The 19,513-nt window shown below is 54.6% G+C and overlaps 2 protein-coding genes across 2 annotated transcripts; both read right to left on the bottom strand.

Moving 5' to 3' along the window:
* Positions 1 to 1,201: 1,201 nt before the first annotated feature.
* Positions 1,202 to 13,158, bottom strand: FOXC1 (forkhead box C1). Its single transcript, XM_058832046.1, has 2 exons — positions 11,150 to 13,158; positions 1,202 to 1,341 (listed from the first exon to the last, which is right to left on the bottom strand). Exon 1 carries the CDS (start codon positions 13,016 to 13,018, stop codon positions 11,309 to 11,311), a length of 1,710 nt encoding a protein of 569 aa, XP_058688029.1. The 5' UTR covers positions 13,019 to 13,158; the 3' UTR covers positions 1,202 to 1,341; positions 11,150 to 11,308.
* LOC131575939 (uncharacterized) lies at positions 1,349 to 9,187 on the bottom strand. Its single transcript, XM_058832049.1, has 2 exons — positions 8,227 to 9,187; positions 1,349 to 2,864 (listed from the first exon to the last, which is right to left on the bottom strand). Exons 1-2 carry the CDS (start codon positions 8,387 to 8,389, stop codon positions 2,236 to 2,238), a joined length of 792 nt encoding a protein of 263 aa, XP_058688032.1. The 5' UTR covers positions 8,390 to 9,187; the 3' UTR covers positions 1,349 to 2,235.
* Positions 13,159 to 19,513: the final 6,355 nt, after the last annotated feature.

The following is a 19,513-nucleotide window of genomic DNA, read 5'->3' as shown; positions in this document are numbered from 1 at the left end:
TGAGGCGCATCTCCTGCTTTTTAACTTCGTATAGAGGAGACCCCTATGTTAAAAGGAGGCAAATCGCGGGATGTGGGAGGGATAGCTATGCCCGGGAGCGGTCCCATGATGGAAGTGATGCAGGTGACAGGAGGGAGCTCGAGAGCAGCCTAGGGGGAGCCGGGAGGGTGCTCCGTGTGCCCTGTCTCCACGGGCGGCATTTGCCGGAGGCGCCGTGGGAAATGCGAGGAGAGGAGATCGCGCCCGGGCAACCGGAGCAGCCGCTTCCTTTGGGGCTGTTCCTTGGAAAGCGCGAATGGGGAAAGGGAATCGTGGGAGCCTGACCGCTGCTTGAGATCCTTCCTACAGGTGCACAGAGTACGAGCCCTCGGAAGGCGGAGAGGGAGCTGCGGAGACAGAAGGATGTCCCAGTTGCGCTCCCTCCAAGCATCTCCCCACGCGTGGGGGGCTCTCCAGCCCACACGCAGTTTCTGCGGCGCCCTCGGGTCTCTTCCAGCACAGACCGATGCCGAGCAGGTCGCGGACACTCAGTCCGGAGGCCTGGACGGTCCCCACGCCATCACTCGCCACTCACCTCCCGTGGGTATATTTATAAAAAGCCTCCTCGGGTGTTTTTCTCCTCGAACGGGTACGACTCCACAGCTGCGATTTTTTTTCTGGTTTTTGTTTTTTTTTTTTTTAAGAGTAAAACAACACTAACTCCCTTCCCGTGGGTGCATGTCCTTGCTCTAGCTGCGCTCTCCCGCAGCATTCACACCGCGTGGATCTGCTGCACAGCCGCTGCAGTGCCGTGGGCACCCACGCGTGTGCGGCCGCACGGCTGCGGCTGTGCTCTGCGGCTGCCCCAGCACGGCCGCTCGGCTCTCCCGTGGCCAGCGCTGCCCCGGAGCCGCGGCGAGTGGCGGAGGGGAGGGGGCGAGCTCCGCCTGCCCGGCCGCACCGGGGCTGCCCCCTCCGCAGAGCCTGGGCCAGGCGGACACAGGCTGCGGGTGGCGGGTCTTTGGTAGCAAACGGAATCATAATTTTAAAAGTATTCCAGAGCTTTTATGACAAGGCATTTTTGTATCGCTGCGAACTGTTTTTTCGCTTACAGTGATTCACTGGCAGACTCGCTGGTACGTCGGAATATTAGTTTACACATCTCTGCCGAGGACTGGGAGCTTCGACTTCAAGGTTTTTTCTATGGTATCTCTCACTGTAGCACACTCCAGAGAAGAATTTTCATTCTCTGGTTCCTCTGTCTATATTGGGGAACAAGTCGGGAAAAGGATGGAAAGCGAAAACTGATTCTAGACCAAGCGGTCCCTCACAGTGGCCTGGTTCTGGGTGTCTTTCTGCTGCCTGTGTATGGACAAAAAAAAAAAAAGGTATCGGTCTGACAGGACAAAATGCACACTGCCCTGATGCTTTTTACCATTTGGCAAAGGTCAGAACTGCTTTTCAGTTCCCCCAACACTAGCACCTTTCCTGCCTGATTCTTATTTGCTCTTAAAGTACTACTCTTTTACCACGGGATCACGTCTTGAGAATGAAATAAATAATATTTATTTATTATTTAAGCAAAACAAAACAAACCACTAACAAGCTTCGACTTAGAGAGATGATATGGTATATGTAGCTTATACACCAGTTACGAACTTGTGTTCTCTACATCAGTTTCGCGTGCATGCCAAGCGTTTTTGGCGTGCAGGTTCGAAAGATACATCCCCCCTCTGCCCGTCTCTGATCTCATGGAGACACGGCAGCTTCGTTAATGGAAAAGAGCAGCTCCAGTAGTAAATAACCGAGCAGGGCCCCGGTCCCTCGCATCTTTCGCAAGCTTCCAACCATCCGCAGCAGCAGCACCGAACAAAGCAAACGACACGGTGGGTTTAGGCTTTCTCGGAACCGCTGTGGCACCCGCGGGGAAAGGCTGGTTGGTGGCCAGGGCCGGACTATTGACACTCTGCACTGCCCGGGGCCGGGAATACGGGCCCGGGACCCTGCCGAGGGTCCCCGCTCGGGCAGCCTGAAGCGGAGAGTTCACCCTGAGCCGCTGCTACGGGGAGAAGCGGGATAGCAACGGCAGCGCCGGGTGGTGGGGGCTGCCGGGGAGTGTCGCCCTGTCAGGAAGAGAGGACTCGGGTGGGCAGGGAGAGAAGAGGGGGCCCAGCTCCTGCCCAGCGGGCTGCAGAGGGCTGGGGCCCGGTGGGGAAGGCCGGCCCGGCCCTGCCTGCGGCTCCCTGCCCGGCAGCGCTAGGAATTACGAGCAGCGACGGCCGGGCTCACTCCCCCGCGCCCGCCGCCTGTCAGCGCCGCCGCCCCACGTCTGTCTCTTAGCCATAACTCAGCCCCTCGCCTCAGCCATACGGGCCGCTGCCCTCCCTCAGAACCTGTCCTGGCAATGGTCAGAGTACCACGAGAGCCCCTTCTAAAGAAATCTTTTTCCTTCTCTTGAGGCCTTCTCAGGGGCCACCGGCCACTCGTGGGCTGGCAGACAGCGAGGAGCGCTGCGGCGGCCTCAGGTGGGGTGGCCCCACGGGAGCACAAGCCCTTGCCACTCGGGCCAGCGGGCCGGGCCGGGGGTCGGCGCTGCCCCAGGGCCCGCCGGCGACAGCCGGCCCGCCCGCCGCCCTCCTCCCCGGCCCCGGTGCGGAAGACCGGCGAGACAAAGCGGCGGGGTTTTCCTCGGGGTCGCAGAGCAAAATCGCCAGCGCCATCTAAAAATACACCTCGCAGTTTGGAGCGCAAGCCCGAAGGGTAAAAGCGAACGGGAGCCGAAGGCAGCGCAGCCCCGCTCCTCGGGCACGAACACGCCGGCTTAGGGTGACGGTGGCCAGAGGCTCTGCGGCCGGCTCTGGTCGCTCTCGGAGACACATCGAGTGCTGCAAGAGTATTTAGAAAAACAAAATTTAGTGGTAAATTGGGAGAATGGAAGAGTGCCGCCGCCATCACCTCCCCCCGACGCCTTGCACATAAGGCAGCCACTTTCCACCCCGGGCGGACATGAGGGTCACATCCTCTTCCCGCTACTCTCCCGGCCGGGAAGGCGTGCTCGGGGCTGCCCCGGAGAGGGGCACCGGGCGGGGGTCGCCGCCCCTCCCGCTTGTGGGTGGCAGGTTTGCAGGGGTGGGCGGCAAGGGGAGGCCCCCGTGGGCTCGCAGGGCCGCGCTCCTGCCTCCCCTTGTGACCCCCCTTCACCTCTGATGGTTCGCTGGCGGAGCATTGTCTCCAGACACAACAAAACCAGGACGGAGCCCTGGAGCAGGCAGGGCTCCAACGTTTTGACGCGTGGAAGAAAAACATCAACAGATACTTTGCAATTATTTGGTGATGGGGGCTAAGGAGAGGCGGGCGGGGGAGAGGTCGCTTCGCAGCAGCAGACGCTAATTGCAACCTTTGCTTTGCTAATGAGCTCGCACCGGTGCATTCCGCGCTCCATCACCGTCCCAGCCCCCCGGCGGAGCGCTTGGGGGGTGGGAAATGGCGTCAGGAGAAAGTCGTAATTTTTCTGCGATTCGTTATTCGCTTTTAAATCCATCCCATCCATGAGAGGCGAGGCTAGAAGTGCTGGCCACCAGCACTTTCATAAATTCTCGCTTGGGGAAAACTGCGAGCAGCTCCTCGCTGGCAGGGGCGAGGTGTGTGCGAACGCCCGGCCCCTGCCCCGTCGCACTCCGCGGGCAACCGGGCATGCCCGGCCCGGGGCCTCGGGGCTGGCAGGGAGACGTGTCCTCTGCCAGCTTACAGCTTTATCCCTCACTCAGTCGGACCGGGGGAAATGCACACACAGAACACACACAGAAAATAGAGTTCCACTCGAATCTCGCATTAAAACGGCGCTGGGAATGTATTTATACTGCGCAATCTTGCAAGCACCGACACTGTTTAAACAATTCTCTTCTACTACGGACGATATTATCAGTACTTTAACATTATCGTTCAATGGAAAACATTCTTCTTTTTCCTTATTTTAAATATTTATTTTTTAAAAAAGAAAAGGAAAAAAAAGGAATAAATTAAACTCGGCAGCTTAAATGTTCGGCAAGTAAATAAATTCCAGGAACGTTTTGGGGAAAAAAGGTTTATGACATTTTTTTTCTGATCCTAGTACTTGCCTTCCGAGGCATGATGGTTGTAGTAATATGACCTGTTTATTCATCAATTCATATAATATATAAATATCCTGAACTCATGAGTGTAATAATTTGCGTTTTTTCTACTGGAGGAAATTCAGCTATTTTAAGAGTTAATGGTTCTAAATGTGTTGGTTTTCCTGGATTCTCCCAGGAGGTGATGGGGGCTGGAAAGGGGGGAGGGGGGGGGGGGATTCCAGTTTGGGATTTTCATTGTTGTTGTTTTAATTCTGCTGAACGCAATCTAAAGCAGCTGACCTGAACGTGGGGTGATACACGGCAAAACCAAGCCCCCCTGACACCTAAAGGTCAGGTGAAAGTCTCCAGCAGGTAAGTTGTGGGCCGGCTGCCTGCCCAGCTCACTTGCTCTTTGGCTCACAAATTGTTCCCTTCTGCCCACCCAAGTCGTCTCAAACTGTGTTTATTTAGGGGGGAAAAAAATAAAAAAAAAAAATGCTGAACACCCAGTTCTATTTCAGCCGGAGAGCTTGTGAGCTCTCACCGGTAGCTCGGGCTGCCTTCCCTTCGCTCTCCATCCCAGCGCTTTTTAACAGCTATTATTTTGCGGCACACGCATACAAAGCAAGGCGCAAGTTACGGGCCTAGAAGGTCGCAGAGGTGTGTGCAACAGATGCGTTGGCTTGTGGGGCGAGGGAGAAGTCTGCCCCCAGCCCCCAAAGACCCTGCCTGCTGAACGGAAGGAGGGAGCCTTCGCCAGCTGCTTCCCCGGCCCGCGCAGCACAAAACGCTGGCGTAGCAGGCCGGGACGAAAAAATGTCCCTCGGACCGCAGGGGCTTCCCCGCGGTGCTGTGCTGCTGTCTCTTCCCTGCACACTGCGACCCTCCGAAGGGTCTGTTCCTCCGAGCCCGACACCCTCAGGCCGTCGAGGGTCTGGCGAACATCACCTTGCAGCCGCTTGCCAAATTGCTGGGCGCCAGCAGCGTTAGCACCGAACTACACTCAAGGAGTTAGTCCCAAATGGCAGAGAGGGCTCCCGCTCCGGCCGGACCGGCCCGAGTTACCCTCGAGAGATCTGGGACTTACTCCTCCGGCCGTCCAAACAGGCCTTTTTGGACGCCTCATTAGGAAATGAGGGGGTCTTCCAGTGTCGTCCGCCAGGTACCCAATCCTTTGCTACGGCTACCTGCGCTGCCAGCCCCGGCCTAGGACAAGGCCTGCCCGCTGCCCCAGGTGTGTGTGTGTGTAATTTTAAGGGGGCGCAGCAGTGCTGCCAGGGGTCCCCGGTGCCTCCACCAGGGTACGGGGCTGCCGCCCGTCCCCGCAACTACCGGGTAAGGAGCCGGCCTTCTCCCCCCCCGCGCCCTCCCTGTGCGGCTATTGTTTCGTTCAATTAGGCTCCGCTTGATAAAAAACAATCGCTCGTTAACCCTCGCCCTCCTCCCTCCCGGCTGGTGTGTTGTGAATGGCGACATCGTCTCCCTTGACCCCCGTCTCCTTTTCTGTCTTTCTGTCCCCTGAAAAATGATTCCGCAAGCTCTGATTGAATTTTATTCCTTCCTGACCTGGCCCGTTTTTATTGCATGGACACCATCAATCTTGACCTAACGCGACGTTTGTTTATTACTTTGGAAAGAAGCGAATGGCTTTATGAGCCCCAGCGCAATTAAACCAGGAGGGCTACGTTCACCGTGGCACCGCACCACCTTTGGGGCGGATTCACAACAGACAAGACGCCGGGAAGGCGAGGCAGAAGGGAAAAGGGTAAAAAAAGGTGGGGGGGGAAACCTATGCGGGAATGGTGACCGGTACCCTCCCAGCCCGTGAGCTTGTGACCGAGATGCTGGATGGAAACCCCCGCACGTCGCCGAGGAGCTCCCAGCAGTTCCCTTACAGCACTCTTCGGGCACGCCAGCCTCTTGCGCAGCTTACCGCGTAAACCTGAGCTCGCCCTCCTCGCTACCCCGGCTGCGCGCTACCTGTGCCCCCGTGCAGCGACAACTCAGCCTCGGACGCCGTGACAGCGCCCATCACCGTGCTCCTCATCTCCCTCCTAGCCAAAAAAACCCACAAAAAATCCACAAAACAAAACAAAACATACCCCAACACTCCTCCCCCCCCCCCCAAAAAAAAACCAACCAACAAACAACAACAACAAAACCCAAACCCCAAAACAAAACAAATACCAACGAAAAAACAAATCAAAATATCAGCACATCTCAAAGTGCTGATGAATGTAGCCAGCACGCCCGATCCCAGCACAAGGAGACGGGGGAAAATTGACTGAGTACGCGGAGGAGTTTAAATTACTTTACGAGTGAAATTAATTGAAAGCTAATGTTCAGTTAGCCGTCGCTGTTGAAATGGTTGATTTCGGGAAGTGGACGGGGGAGAGCTTCCAGGGGCCGCACCGCAGCTCTCCTGTGCTGTGCAGTGGAGCCATGTGCGTGCCTCGGCTCCACACGCTTTTGCCTACGCAATCGAACGACGTAATAAAGACTGTGCGCTCTTACCTGACGCTCATCTTTCCGTGGGCGCGGACAGGCGCGCAGCCCCCGAGCGTGCATCACCGCTCCTTTCCGCGCAGCGGCACCGCCGCGCTGCCTCCCGCAAAAGCCGCAAAACCCGCGCGACTCGCCCGAAACGTCCAAGCCAAGTCCCCAGAGGACAGGGCGAAACTCTAAGGTCGTCCTGCTTCAGTGGCGTATTTTTTGGGAGGTTAGACCAAGCAGTCAAAATGCCGCAGCCCCCGAGTTACCAACGGTGTTACGAAGTTGAACCCGGCTATGAAAATAGCCGCTAACTTCGAAAAGCCTTTTCCGAACTTCTTGGCTATCAGAAAGGACCCCAGATATCATAAAATGCCGATTTGGAATCACTCCTTTAAATGTCCCCATCCACAACACAGCCCAAACATGTTCTCCATCTGACCTGGCCTGTGATGGTAGGAAAAGGGTTTTGATCCATGTCCTCTGGACTATTTGCATGCACTTCTCTGCTATTTTTGGTTATGACCTTTGCAGAACATAATAGAAACTGTAATTGCTTTAAGAAGAAATTCTAAGGGGGAAACTTAGAAAGGAGAATAATACTCCTCTCTAAGTTTTCCACAGTATAAGTGACAGATGAGCAAGTACAAGTGAGAAACCACCAGAACCACTACGTAAATGGAATGGTTCCTCAAATTTATTAAAAATAATAATAATAATAATAATAAGGTTGTTTTGGTTTTTTCATAGACGAAAAGCAAAGTGACAGTTTGGAAAGAAAAAAAAAAAAAAAAAAAAGAAAAAAATCAGTATGAGCTAAAAAAATCCCACGAAGCGCCGTGCTAACCTGGCGCCTAAATGACCTCTCCGCAGGCATGGCTGGGGCCAAGTGTCCCCGTTTGCTGTAGGGGCTGCCACCAAAGATGTCGAGGCCTTACGGGGACACCTCTCAGCTGCTGCCCGGGCGCATGTCCCGTGCCCACCGCTGCGCAAGGTCGCACCGCATCTCTTTTGGCGTTCAGGGCAGGCCCAGTTCTGCTGGGAGACAATCACAGGTCAGAAGGGACGCTCGGGTTTGCCTCCTGTGCTCATGAGGAGGGAAGCACAAGGGAAACAAGGGTTCGTGCCCCACGCTGGGCCCCGCTGCCCGCAGTTCGTGGTGGTCCGCGGGCAGATGCCCGGCTCCGTGCCTCCCAGTTACGCAGCTCCAGCCCGGGAAGTTTTCTAGAGAGCCCGCTCGGCCTTTTCCCATCCCAGCAGCAGCCTCAATGCCTCATGCCGAAGGCTCCGGCCCGGCAGAGCCGGGAGCTGCCGACCCCCAGCCGTGCAATGTGGCGCAGGGACCCGCGGTACAGGGCTGCGCGCCTCCCGCGGCCAAGCCCGCACTTCTCACTGCCTGCCGCGGGGACGGCCGGCACTGCTAATCTTATTTTCGTTGTGATCAATTTCTGCGCGGAGTAGGAGAAAAAAAAAAAAAAAGTTATGCTTATGGTTATGATAATAATATAAATAAAACAGTGTTTTTAAAACTCAAGACGAAGCACGCGTGTGCGGTGAGCCAGCCCGTCGCACTGAAAAGCAGGAGGTGACCTCCGCCGCCACTACGCACGTCACTTCAGGAAAGGGATCCCCTCCGGGGGCAGAAGATCCCGACACGACCTACCTTGCGACCGAGAGGGAAGTTTCCCTTTGCCCCCTCCCTGACTGCGAGCCGCCCTCCCGGCTCGCCGAGCCCACACCAGCCGCCCCCTTTGCAGCCAGGGCCACGGGGTAGCGCAAGTTGCGCGGCTGTCCCGCGGCAGAGGGCCCCGGGCCGCCCCGAGCATTAGCAGTAATTACACACGGCACTTGTTCACGCACGGCCCCCCCAGCTTCCCCAGCCCAGCAGCAGCACTGACAATGCAACGGGCTATTAAACAAGCCGGGCTGACAACTGCTTTCCCCCCTGTTTGTATTCGCCGCAAACACCCTACCGCTGCAGACCGCTGAGAAAACCCAAACTACAGGAAAGCCGGCGCCTGATCGCAAGAAAAAATAACAGGCAAATAGCAGCTCAATCGCCTCTACCCTCTGCTTTCTTTAAATTTTATTTTAAATACGTGACGGGGGGCAGGAATGGTCTTATTGCGCAGCCACCCCGCTGGCAAACCCATGTGCCAGGGCAGAGGGAGTCGCCCCGCCGAGGGTCTCCTCGCCAGAGAGAGGGAGCGGGGGCTTAGGAAGGCGGTGAAAGCCCCGCCGTGCCTCTGGCCCCGCAGTCCCCCTCCCAGGGAGGCGGCGGTGGGCGGGAGCCGCCGGTTTAGCTGCCCCCCGCTCGGTATTGGGAGAGGGGGAGCAGAAAGTGAGCCCGACCGAGAACAGGTAACATTTTATTTCCCTTCACTAGTGAAAAACGGGGAGCAGCAATTAAAATATGTCCCCGGAGCGAAGGCGCACAACTCTGCTCGTCCGCCTCATCAGCTTTACCACAGCCGAGCGATGGAGCGTTTGAGGTTCTCCTACCCAACTTAGCAAACAAATAAATGTAAATAAGGCCGGTAATCTTTGTAGAGGTGCTAGCACGAAAAGGCAAAGACTATACCACACTTAAGTAAATTAAGCCAACGCGCTCTAAGATGACACATTACCCCCAGTTCACTCCATCTGCCGAAGGTGTTTTCAAAACATTGGACTATTGCTTTGGAAGGGAAGCACAGCTCAAAAGCGAGGTAATAAGGTTGAACTGTAAATACCTTTGTACAATGCAACAGCAATTACTGCTAAGTGTTGCCTTTAGATAAGAGATTCTGATAGGAAACTGTATTATCTTGGAAGCAAATTTTAGGCCTTAAATATCTGTAATCAAATAAACTTATTTCGAAGTCTGACTGACAAGGCTGATTCTTTTAAGTTAATGGATTTATTGCATTTTGGTGGTTACTTACTAAAGGGGAGGGTGATCCCCATTGACCATAGGTTCTTAATAGTAAATTGTCCAGAAGATAGGATTCTTGATATGACAAGATGCCAGTCTGTGCAGCACTCAATTGCTACCCTGGTTATATATATATATATATATATATATGGGGGTTTTTTCCGATTTGAGGAAAACTGAGAGATGTAAGAAGACAAAAAAAAAAAAAACAAACAAAAAACAAAACCAAAAAAACCAAAACATAAAACAAACAAAACAAAAAAAACCCAAAAAAACCCCAAAAAACTCCACAAAAAATCCCAAAACCCACAAAACCGAAAAACTAAACCAAAACAGCACCCAAACAACTGTATAAGAAAAATCCACCCACACAAAAATATTTTAAAAATAATTTCAGTCCGAGCAACTGAGACACAAACCAGTGAAGTCCCTGAAGGACGGGAGTAATGCAGAGCTGTAAAGGTGTAAGAGTAGACCGTACAAGTACCCCTTAACCCAATTACTCTTTTTCCCCCCTCTGAAATAAAACAGTACTTTATGTGTTAGAGAAGCGGCTTCACTGATGTGACTGCAAGCTTTGCTATCAATTCTGAGAAGCAGTGATTTATATGCTGGCATTATATTTAAGAGTACACGTACTACAGATTATTTGGCATCTGCTATACACTGGAGTTTAAAAAATATGCAGTGCATATATGAAACTATAAATAAATACGTAATCCTTTCTTAAATATAGGTACATATGTAAATCCTAGATATAAATACATTTGAAACACACACAGAGCGATCGATAGCTCAACATATACAGTTACACATGGTCTGGAATCTAGTGCATGCACTTCTACCTTGGAGTTATCACTTAATATATCCTTACATAGGCATATTATTTAAAACAACGTAATGTCGCCATACGACTGTGTATGGTCAAATGTTTCCAGGTCTTGCCATTAATTGCTAAGAAAACGTGTTTGTTTATTTGCCAACTCAGAGCTGCCATGGGAAAGTATTTTTTTCCTAGCGGATAAGGCGAGCTGACTAAGTGGAACATATTGCAGAAGAGACTGAAAAGGGATTTTTCGACCTGGCAGTTCCTAAATGGTCTTTGGAATTTGTGTGGAGGGGAACAAGCTGTTCCAGCGACAAAGTCAGTTATGAAATCCCTTTTCCCTCTCTTTCTTTCTTTTTCTCTTTCTAAATGAAAGCATTAAAATATACAGACGTGTAAAGGATCATTCCAACTGAATGGTAATTTATTAATAAACAAACAATGCAATACCTTCAGAATATTTTCAACAAAAAAAAAAGAAAAATATTGATAGAATAAGATTAATACAGTTTCCCTTTTTATATATAGTGAAAAAAAAAAAATCAGCGTTTCAGTCAATTTTAACGTCACTTTTCAGGAAAGGGGGAAACACTTTCTGGCGTTTGGTCCGCAACATCCAACTACAAATTAAAAATAAATTACTATGTCGCAATTTACATTTTAAAACAAGTCCTTGTAGAAGAGGGAGTGGAGGGGGAGAGAAGCTGGTACTCTACGCTGGATTTTTCGCTCCCTTTTAAACGCGGGGCATGACAATACCTTAAGGGACGGGGAAGAGCGAGAGGTGGGGGACGAGAAAAAAAAAAGTATTTCTCAAAGCAATTAGGAAAAAAAAAAAAAACTTACGTGTTATTGGAGTAACACTGTCCTTTAACAAACCAAGACATGCTTTGGGGCTGTCTCTGTACAAAAGCTTTTCGCGATGCCCCCGCTTCCCTCCGCGGGCGCTGCGGGGGCCGGTGGCGCGGAGCGGAGTTCCCGCGGTGTCCCCGCGACGGGGCGCGCTCAGAACTTGCCGCAGTCGTAGACGAAGGCCCCGGAGGTGCGGTAGAGCGGCTGGCTGCCGGGGAAGGCCATCTGACAGCTCCCGCCGCCTCCCGCCCCGCCGCCGCCGCCGCCGCCCCCTGCCCCGCCGCCGCCGCTGCCGCCGCCGCCGCCCGGCGAGGCGCTGAGCCCCAGCCGCGGCGCCTCGAAGACCTCTCTCGGGGCGGCGGCGAAGCCCTGCTGCGGCCCCGCGTAGCCCGCCGCGCCCGCCAGCGGGCCCAGCTCCCCCGCCGCCGCCGCCGCTGCCGCCGCCGCCGCCGCCGCCTGGTTGAGGTACCAGGAGGCCAGGCGGCCCTGGTGCGGGTGCGGGTGGTGCCCCTCCTGGTGGCCGCCCGCCGCGCCGCCCAGCCCGCCGTGCCCCAGCGCCCCGCCGCCGCCGCCGCCCCCCGCCCCACCGCCGCCGCCGCCGCCGCCGCCGCCGCCGCCCGAGGGCATCGCGTACTCGGGCAGCGGGTCCTCGGCGGGGCTGGCGGCCGCGGCGGGCAGGTGGCCGGGCCGGTCGGCGCCGCCCGCCGCCGCGTAGAGGCTCATGGCCTGCATGTTGCAGTGGTAGGTGCCGGCGGCGGCGCCGGCGGCCGCCTGGCCGCAGGGCGAGCCGTAGACGGAGCTGTGTCCCGGCGAGTATCCGCCGAGGGACAGCGCGGGCGGGATGCCGGTGCGCGGGGCGGCGGCGGCGGGGGCCAGGAGGCCGGCGCCCAGCTCGGCGGCGGCCTGCGGCGAGCCCCGCAGCGAGGTCATGATGTTGTCCACGCTGAAGCCCGGGCCGTGGTGGTGGGGCGGCGGCGGGGGCGGCGGTGGGGGCGGCGGGGGCTCGGGGGCCTCCAGGCTGAGGGAGCGGCTGGAGGGGAGGGTGCTGCGGGGGCTGCCGCCGCTGGAGAGGCTGCTGCTGCTGTCGGGGCTCTCGATCTTGGGCACGGCGCCTAGCGGCGGCGCGGCGCCGGGGGGGGACACGGCCTGCGGCGGCGAGGCCGTGCCGTTCTCCGTCTTGATGTCCTGGATGCGGACGGGCGGCGGCGGCGGCGCGGTGCTGCCCCCGGCGGGGCCGCCCTCGGGCTCGGCGGCGGCGGCGGGCGGCGGCGGGCGCGGCGGGGCATGGTCCTTGAGGTGCAGGCGGTCCTTCTCCTCCTTGTCCTTGACGGCGTCCTTCTTCTTGAAGCGGCGGCGGCGGCGGAGGAAGCTGCCGTTCTCGAACATGTTGTAGGAGTCGGGGTCGAGGGTCCAGTAGCTGCCCTTGCCGGGCTTCTTGTCGTCGCGGGGCACCTTGACGAAGCACTCGTTGAGGGAGAGGTTGTGGCGGATGCTGTTCTGCCAGCCCTGCTTGTTGTCCCGATAGAAAGGGAACCGCTCCATGATGAACTGGTAGATCCCGTTCAAGGTGATCTTCTTATCGGGAGCGTTCTGGATGGCCATGGTGATGAGGGCGATGTAGCTGTAGGGCGGCTTCACCATATCCTTGGGCTGTGGCGGTGGCGTGTAGGGCCCGTAGGCTCGGGCCATGCCGGCCGGGTACTGATCGTGGGCCGGGTGGGAGTACATGCTCATCGGGGCCGGCATGGCCGTGTAGCCCCCGCCGGCCGCCGCCGCAGCGGCGCGGTAGTAGCTCTGCTCTCCGCCGAGGTACGGCACCACTCCTAGGGAGTTGGGACTGGACACGGAGTAGCGAGCCTGCATGTCCTCCCGTCAGCTTTCCCCCACCCTCCCCGCCGGACCAAACAGCGCGTCCCTTCCCCCTCCACCCCTCCACCGCTCCGCGGACCGAGCTGGACCGGGCGGCCGGGCAACCCCCACCCCCCCACCCCCCCGGCGGAGCGCGGAAAAAGGGAGGAAGAATAACCACGGCAGCGCCGAAAGCCTCCTCTTCTTCGCCCAGGAAAGCCCACCGGCGAGCTCCCGCGCTCCACGCGGAGGGGGAAAAAATTTCAAAAAAGGGGGGGGAAAAAAGAGGGGGACAAAAAAGGGGGAAAATGTTTTAAAAAAGAAAACGGCGGAGGAAAAAAAAAAAAAAAGTAATCGCAGCGGAGAAAGCAACTTCCAAACGCAGAAAGAGTATTAAGAAAATAAAACCTTTGCAAAGAGGCTCCCACGCTCCCAGTTCCTTGTTCCACGGGGATCTGCAACAAGTTGTCTGCAAAGGAGGGACAAAAGTAGAGGGATGTGTTTTGTTGGCTTTTTTAAGCGAGCAGAAGAAGAAAAAAATCCACCTTCCCGGTCTCCCAGTGCAAAGTTTCCCTCTCTCTCTCCCTCTCGCTTTTTTTCAGTCTCTTTTTCAGTCGCAGGCTGCTTTGGGAAGCATCGGAAAAACTCCTGAACTTTTGAGCATCCGTCACCACGGCGAGAACTTTTTTACGCACTTACAGTTTTCTCCTTTTTTTTTTCCCTCCCTCTTCTCTCTCGGTCTCCTTTTTTTTTTTTTTTCCTCTCTTTTTTTTTTCTTTTCCTCCTTTTGCAGGCGGCTCAGCTCCGCCCTGCCGAACTGGGCCGGCCAATGAGGGCCGGGAGACACCCCGAGCTCTGAATGAGGAGGGGAAAAAAAAAAAAAAAAAAAAAAAAGGAGAGACCGAAGGGAAAAAAAAAAAAAGAGAAAAAGAAAAAAAAAAAAAAAGGAAAAAAATACCCGCGGCAGCTCGGGGACCGGCCACACACACTCGCCGATACACGCGGACGCCTTGAGCTCAGCGGAGCCGCGCGTTCGCTCGGGCCGCTGCGCACCCGCGGGGATCCTCCAGCGCCCGCGCATTTTGCGCGACAACCCCGCCCGAGCCCCACCGCCCCACACCTCGCTCGCTCGCCACACACCCGCGCCCTTACGCGGTCTCCCCCGCACACGCACCCCGGGCACACGCACCGTGTGCATGCCCTCACCAATATATATGTATATATGTGTGTGTATATGTATATGTGTAAATGCTTCCCCCGGATCTTCTTCCACACACGCGGGCACCCCGCGCTCTGCCACGCGTGTTTTCCCCACGAATGTAACTTTCTGTGTGTGTGTGTGTGTGTGTGTGTGTGTAAGCTCCTCGGTCTATTTTCTCTGCACGTTCCGGTCGGGCTCTCTCCTCCCATTCCCTCCGGGCTGCCGCTCGTGTCGGCGGGCCGGATCCATGCCGGTGTGCCGGCTCTCTCCCTCTCCGCCCCGGCCAGAAGCGCACCCCAGCTGCCTTCCACCCCCCACGCCCGCGGGGACGGCGAGGAAAATGCGTGGAAAGTGTGCGTGTATGTGTGTGTGTGCGTGCGGTGGGATGCCCCTGCCCCAGCAGCACCGCCCTGCCTGCAGCCAGCTGCCTGCCTGACCAAACGCTTCTGAAAAGATTGCATTCCTCCGGTTGACAAGGGTTTGACGAGTCCTCCAGAGCTCTTTTTTATTAATCAGCCACCAAGAGTTTTCCTCCCTCTGTCTGCAAATGTAGCGCCCACTGCCTCTGCTGTTTATAAACACGGGCGCGTTTCTCTGAACGGGGTCTGTAGCTTGCCCCTTCAGGTAATCTTTTTACGTGATGGGGCGTGAGACGAAGAGCGGATCTTTGCTTTATCTCTTTACCCATTTGAGACGGAGAGGGCATAATTTTGTTCCCAGTCTACTTCAGAGTGGATTCGGTGGTATGTCAGGTGTGTCAAAAGAAAAAAAAAAATGGGGGGGAGAAAAAGAAGAACAAAATGAATGTTCCCTTAACTGCTCGGCCGGTTCTGCTATGAAGATTTGATTTGCTTCGCCTTTGTCTAACTATCTGAAATCACATTTGGGCTCTAATCAGAATAAGACTTTAACGGGAACGGAAAGGGAGCAGAGAGAGAGGGCTTGGTTATTTATTTTTTAAATTTTAATTTCAACTGTCTCTTATATTTGAAGAACGGAGATTTTCTTTTCGTACTTTAAACACGGGTGAAATTAGTATACATTGCTTCACAATAGTCTATTTTTCCAGTACTTCAGATATTCGAAATACAACCCAGTACTCTTCACTCGCTTTGTAGCCCATAGCCCTGAAACTTCATTAGCGTTAATAATAGGTCAGCTAAGAGGATCACTCTGAAATCTATTTTAAGGGGTGGAATTTGTGCGGGAAAAACGTGTGTGTGGTGCGTTTGTGAGACGAATTACCCATCCTGATCTTATGACACTAAAAATACGTTAAAAGACCCTTTTGGCTTCACTGATTTGAAACACCCTTTCCACACTTTTTACTGTGATCGATTGCTTTGGGGATCATGCCTTTGGAATTTGTTAAAGGCGCATCGTTTGCTTGGTGGTATTTTAGCAGGTATGGCTTTTCGCCTGAAACAGCGATCTGTTGGTTATGAAAAAAAAAAAAAAAAAACAACAAAGTATTTAAAGTGGGATTCAAGTCATGTGAAGAAGGTAATTTATGTAGCTTAATATCTGCTCCTTTTCATATTCAAACGTAACGGGTCTCCTTTTGGTAGTAAATGTCAGTTCTTTAATGGTGAATACATTATCCCGTTTAGCCTGTTGTATTTCATCGTCTGGAATCTTTCACCTGCTCCTGCCTAATTACACTTTTTCCCCTTTCCTCCCACCACGGCAGAATTAATAAATGTGCAAGCACTGGACTAGATGTCAATTCCAACACTTTATATTTTCAAAACCTCTGTCTTGTTTTGCTGAGGGGAAAAAAAGGAAAAGAAAAAAAAAAAAAGGAAAAAGAGAAAGAAAAGGGGCATTTTAGCACGTTTCCATGCAGCCCAGGTCATCCGGTTTTCCCACGGCATTACCTGCCGTTAAAAACAATTTCCGTGGGCTTCCCGCTCGCTCCCTTGAGCGCCCGTAACTTGCCGCTCAGAGACCCGGAGCCTCCAGCGGCTTTCTCATTTTATCTGGACAATGTTGACGGTAGCGAAGCTCTTTCACAGGCAAAGGTTGGAGTAACACCGAGAAGTTTCAGTACAGGGAAGGAGAGGGGGGGGGACACATTAATCCGAAGTATTTTGCATCTAATATATTTTGCAATAGCCACTCTGATGCTATAATTGCAAACTGACGCAACTAACGTGTGTTAAATTACAGACCTCAACCCAGCAGGACTTTGGTTTCTCTACTCGAGGCACAAAAGTCACCATTGTGAAGGTTCATAGTGGAATTTGGGGCTTGTGTGTCTGCGTGTTGGGGGGAAGCAACGGGTTTAGGGAGGCAGGAAGATCAGTTTTCCCCCTGCTGTCTTTGGATACCACCCAGAAAGAGTCCTTGGCGCTTGGTCTTCACCCACCCGGTCGTACGGCAGGGCTACCTCTCCCAGGCACCCTGCCTCTGCCGCTTTAGCCAGCCTGGCCTCCGTGCGGGACAGCCTCCCTGGAGGTGTCCTGCCTGGCTCTGCCACAGGAACGGAGCAGGACGGCAGCAGCCTCGGCCTCCGTGGGCCCCCTGTCCCGCAGGCCCCCGGGCGGCGGACACGGCCGCTGCCGCCTCCTCCCCGCAGCCGGGCGAGGGACGCCGGCGGCGGGGCGGGAGCCCCTACGGACAGACCCAGGCCAGGGGAGCCGCGTTTGTCTTGAAACCCTCCGAGGATTCGTGTGTGTGGTCATTTGCAACATTATTTAGGGAGATGTCAGAAAGAAAGATGACATCGGAGCGGTAGGCGGCGGGACTACCATTTGACCTGGGCAAAGCCCAGGTGGACCCAAACAATTCGCTGAGCGTTGTTCGCCTCGCTCCTCTCAAAGACCTGGAGGTGAACTGCTTTCCAGCCCCGGGCTGTTTATATTTAGTCGTAGTCAGAGCTTCGCTTCTCTCCCTTTCTTTTGGCTTCAACATCATAGCAGTGTCCCTGTGACTCCGAAACCAGCCACCCAGCCCGTCTCTTTGCATCTCAGGATGCAGCTTTCCACGTTCTTTAAACAGCGGGCGACACCACAGGAGAAAACCGCTGACATCCTTTCGAGGGGCAGGGAGGGAAGTGATCGCATCAAATCTGTGCTTCACCGGTAGAAAAATCTATTGTGCCGAAAGTCTCCTCTCTGTTTGCAGCCGCTGGACATTGGTGACAGCAATCCCTTCTTCCCTCCCTCTCGTCCTTGCACCAGCACCTCTGCCATCTCAAGCCTGTGCAATTAAGCTCTAAATGCACGGTCTGTTTTGCGTGGCACTCAGTTAAGCAAACAGGAGTGATTGTTATTTCATTACCGTGGGTTAACAATTCCATAAATATGCCGCGGTAGTTTTCCAATCCAGGGCGTCTTTTATCTTGAGACATAAATAACACAACTTAATACGAAAATGAGCACTCCATTCCCTGTGGCATCTTTAGCCTCTCGTTCTTGGCTGAGAAATAAATTACGCTTTGCAGTAAATGAGGCAGCAGACATCGGCTTCGTGCCATTCACGAGAGAAATACCTTAATTTCACGTTCGGTATCTAAAAGAGAGTTTTGCATTTAGTTTACAAAGAAGAACCGAGACCATCAAGAGGTCGGAGCATTCCATCTTCCCACGATAATTATCGCGGTCGTCCATATAATTCGTCTCCGTGACACAGGTTGTGTCACAGAGATGTCGCGGCACCAAGAACAAGGACAAAAACCAGGCTGTAGGAAATTATTTGTGTTGCTTCTGCTGTAAAGTACATTCTGGAAAGTATTATCACACACACACACACACAAACACAGAGAAAGACCTGCAAGTGCGTAAGAAACCTTTAATTATTTGATAGGTTCTGTAGCTTTGGCATCCCATGGTAAAACACTATCATCTGAGCGGCTCAGGGTGTTAAAAATTCACTCCTAAACTGACAGGAGGATAGCCAGACATGAAACTTTTAATTTTTTCTTTTTCTTTTACTTTCCAAGGTCCCCTGTCCCTTTTGTGTTCCTTTTCCTCCCTTATTTCCTTCCTTTCTCTGGGAGGGGCAGCGAGGGCGGAGGGGGGGGGCTCAATCCATTGGATTCTCTGTATTCATATAAATGAAAACACACAGGGAGCAACGAAGTTGGGAGTATGAACCTTAGCAGCCCCGTCCTGCTCCATCTCCACCTATTGCTCTAGCAGACGAGAGGAGAGAGAGACTTATTTGTATAAAGGGTTTATTTACATTAGAATGAAGCGACAGTTCCTAGTCTGGGAAGTGATAAGTACTTGGCAAGTCATTAGGTAGCAGATAGAGATCAGCCCCTGGATACATAATTGCCTGCCTTTCCCATACTCGTTTTTGAGGGCTGGGAGCATTCTCGGGAGGGTGTGAGGCAGAAGAAGTGGGGGTGCGGGTGGGGGGTGGCCGTGAGGGCGCTCAGCCCCGCCGAGAGCCACGACCGGGCTCTGCCCCTCTGCGGGCGGCCCTCGGCGGGGGCAGCTCCAAAGCCTGCCGCCCTCCGCCGAGGGCTGCGCGGGGGGAGCCCGGCCCCCAAGCCGCCCCCGCGGGGGACAGCGGGACAGCGAGGGAAGCCGCAAAGCCGCTTGCCCCCGGTAAGGAGCGACGATGCTGCCGCGCAGGGCTCCGCAGGGCTCCGCAGGGCTCCGCAGGGCTCCGCGCCGCCCCGGCGGGCACCTGCGCTGCGGGCGGAGCTGCGCGGGCCGCGGGCTCCCCCTCCCGGGCCGCCCGCGCCACCGCCGCCGGGCTCCCCCGGGCACCTGCCCTCGCCCTGCCCTCGCCCTGCCCGCCCCACGGCTCCCCACGGCTCCCCACGGCTCCCTCTGCCCCGGCACACGCGGGGTGCAGCACCCCACGCTGACCCTTCCCGCCGCCGCCGGGCTACGGAGCCGCGGCTGTGCGGGGCGGGTTCCGCGGGGCGCAGCTCGCTGTCGGAGGTGAGCGCCAGAGCCGTGCCAGCTGTGCCCAGGCCGTTATACTCTTCCCTGTGCCAAGGAATGTCTTTATTGGTTGCCAGGCTTGCCAATAAAACTTGCGAGTGAAAAAGCGTTAGTTTCCAGGAAAAGTACTTCTGTTTTTTAACCTCCCCCTTGCTGTCCAGCTATCGATGTGTTCAACCTCCAAGGGGCAGCTTGGTTCTGGTAAACCTGGTTAATGCGGTAAAAACGTTCTGGTAAACCCAGAGGCAGATGTTTTTACAGAGTGGCTGCAGAGATGTGTAAATTTACACACACGCATAAACACACACACACACACACACACACAGAGCTACATGCACTCACGGTTTTCAAGGCATTTTAAAGGTTTTACAAGGCATTTATGGTTATTATGTACAATCACACCAAAGA

The sequence above is a fragment of the Poecile atricapillus genome, chromosome 2 (genome assembly GCF_030490865.1).
Source record: "Poecile atricapillus isolate bPoeAtr1 chromosome 2, bPoeAtr1.hap1, whole genome shotgun sequence".
Lineage (NCBI taxonomy): Eukaryota > Metazoa > Chordata > Aves > Passeriformes > Paridae > Poecile > Poecile atricapillus.
The sequence above is the reverse complement of the archived record's forward strand: the minus strand, read 5'-3'. Positions and strand labels throughout refer to the sequence as shown.

Coding starts and splice junctions, on each gene's coding strand:
- LOC131575939 (XM_058832049.1), bottom strand. CDS start 8,389: ATGCTCGGGGCGGCCCGGGGCCCTCTGCCGCGGGACAGCCGCGCAACT. Junction 2,865..8,226: donor ACTTCCCTCTCGGTCGCAAG/GTAGGTCGTGTC, acceptor ATACTCTTGCAG/CACTCGATGTGTCTCCGAGA.
- FOXC1 (XM_058832046.1), bottom strand. CDS start 13,018: ATGCAGGCTCGCTACTCCGTGTCCAGTCCCAACTCCCTAGGAGTGGTG.